Source organism: Prionailurus viverrinus, chromosome D1 (assembly GCF_022837055.1).
Source record: "Prionailurus viverrinus isolate Anna chromosome D1, UM_Priviv_1.0, whole genome shotgun sequence".
Taxonomy (NCBI): Eukaryota; Metazoa; Chordata; class Mammalia; order Carnivora; family Felidae; genus Prionailurus; species Prionailurus viverrinus.
Genome location: NC_062570.1, coordinates 57223582 through 57225563, shown reverse-complemented (window position 1 = coordinate 57225563; position 1982 = coordinate 57223582). Strand labels below are relative to the sequence as shown.

The 1982-nt window shown below is 45.8% G+C and overlaps 1 protein-coding gene across 1 annotated transcript; it reads right to left on the bottom strand.

Annotated features, from left to right (window-relative positions):
- Window positions 1–666: 666 nt before the first annotated feature.
- On the bottom strand, window positions 667–1638 carry LOC125146810 (olfactory receptor 2AT4). The gene has a single exon (XM_047823668.1). The coding sequence runs from the start codon at window positions 1636–1638 to the stop codon at window positions 667–669; it is 972 nt and encodes a 323-aa protein (XP_047679624.1).
- Between the last annotated feature and the right edge of the window lie 344 nt (window positions 1639–1982).

Below are 1982 nucleotides of genomic sequence, written 5' to 3'. Positions count from 1 at the left end.
AAGTTCCCACAGACTACATGTGCACAGTCAACCTGGATCCTGGTTGCCTGTGTCTAGTGTCTTCTTGATCCCTGGTCTTCCTTTATAGGCTCTGGACTACCTACCCTGTTTCCCTACCCCAGCATTCTCTGCCTGTCTTGGAGCACTTTATCCCTAGCCCTACTCACCTGTTAAACCTGGTCCACACTGGTGCTCCTGCGGTGTCTCCATACAAGACCTTGTTGGGAGGTGAGCCATGGTCCACTAAACCCTCAGTTTTTTGCTTCTAGGCAGGTCTCCTGGGGTGCTTCCCTCAAGATGGTACTCCTGTTGGCACTGTACCCACCACCCTGCAGAGATCAATTCCCTGGCATCTCTTAGAACATATATGAGGGAGGGTAGGATTTGTTCGTAGACTTTGCTGATAATGAGAAGAGCATCATTAACAGTCCTGAAGGACTCAGCACTTTATTCCAATGGTTAGACTTTATTTTCATTAAAAGTTTGACCGAAATCCATGGATGGATCATCTTGTCTACCTGACTTTGCCTGTTGGAAGTGTCTGTTCAGTTGTATTCTCTTTTACTATTCTGTATGCATTAATTTATTTATTCAGCAGTATTTACAGAGTTCCTAATCTGTTCTGGGCATAGTTATTTGGTGTCCTGAGGGCAGAATTAGCTGCATCTAAAGCTCAAGGGCTCTTATCCCGGACTGGGTCTTGAGAGATGTGATTTTCGTAATGGCTGCCTTGACATCTTTGTTTCTCAGAGTGTAAATGAGAGGGTTGAGGATTGGTGTGAGAATAGAATATGCTACGTTGCCCATGATGTGGAAGTCTAGCGGCAAGTCAGCCCTGTAGGCCACATAGGCTATGGCGATGGATGAATAGTAGGTGCCAACCACCAGGAGGTGGGAGCTGCAGGTGGAGAAGGCTTTTGAGCGTCCTTCTCGGGAGCTGATGCGAAGCACCGAGGCCAGGATGTGGGCATAGGAAAGAAGCACCAGGAGAAGGGGCAGGAAGGATACCACCATAGCAATACAGAAGCCCATGAGGGTCTGGGGCATGGTGTCAGAGCAGGAAGCCTGAACCAGAGCTAAATGATCACAGAAACAATGGTAGATCTGAGCAATGTTGTTATATGCCATCTGGGAGGTCTTGACTACTGCTGGGATGGGCAGGAGGAGGGCGGTAAGCCAGGCACAGGCTGCCAGTGAAGCATTGGTCTGTGGGGTCATGTGGACAGGGTAGTGCAGTGGGCGGCAGATAGCCACATAGCGGTCATAGGCCATGACCACCAAGATGAAGGCTTCTGAACATGTGAAGCCTTGGAAGAGGTACATTTGCAATAAGCAAGCAGGGAAGCTGAGGAAGTGGTCTCCAAGCAGGAATAAGGACAGCATCTTGGGGACAGTGGTTGTGGTGAAGAGAATGTCCAGAGTAGAGAGATTGATCAGGAAGAAGTACATGGGCTTGTGGAGGCTGGGCTCTGCCACCACAGCCACCAGGATCAGGGCATTTCCCATAAGGATGAGAAGATAGAAGAGGAGGAAAATAAAAAACATAGGGAGGAAGAAGGTCTCTGGCAAAGAGGGGATTCCCACCAGATAGAAGACTGGTGATCCATCCACTGATCCATTACAAGTTGTGGCCTCCATAGTAAGGCAGATCTGGATTTCTGGGGGATAGGCAGCTGGAACATCTGGACAATGGAATATCTGGAAATCATAGAAACAAAGGATTCTGGAATGAGATTTTATAATGTTAATATAAATGTGTATATATATATGTATATATATATATATATATATAGTTAATATAATCACAATTATTTACAACCAACTCTAGAAGACTGATGGTAGGCTGTGGTGTTGATTTCTACCATGTGAATCCAAAATTCCTACCTTTATTCTTTGGACAAATATTAATTACTACTTAACTAATAACCTACCAAATGGAAATCATTACGCTTATGTTCAGGTGATACAGTGGTGAAAGTATA

Bases quoted from the DNA above. Each gene is read 5' to 3' on its own strand.
- LOC125146810 (XM_047823668.1), bottom strand. From the start codon at position 1,638: ATGGAGGCCACAACTTGTAATGGATCAGTGGATGGATCACCAGTCTTC.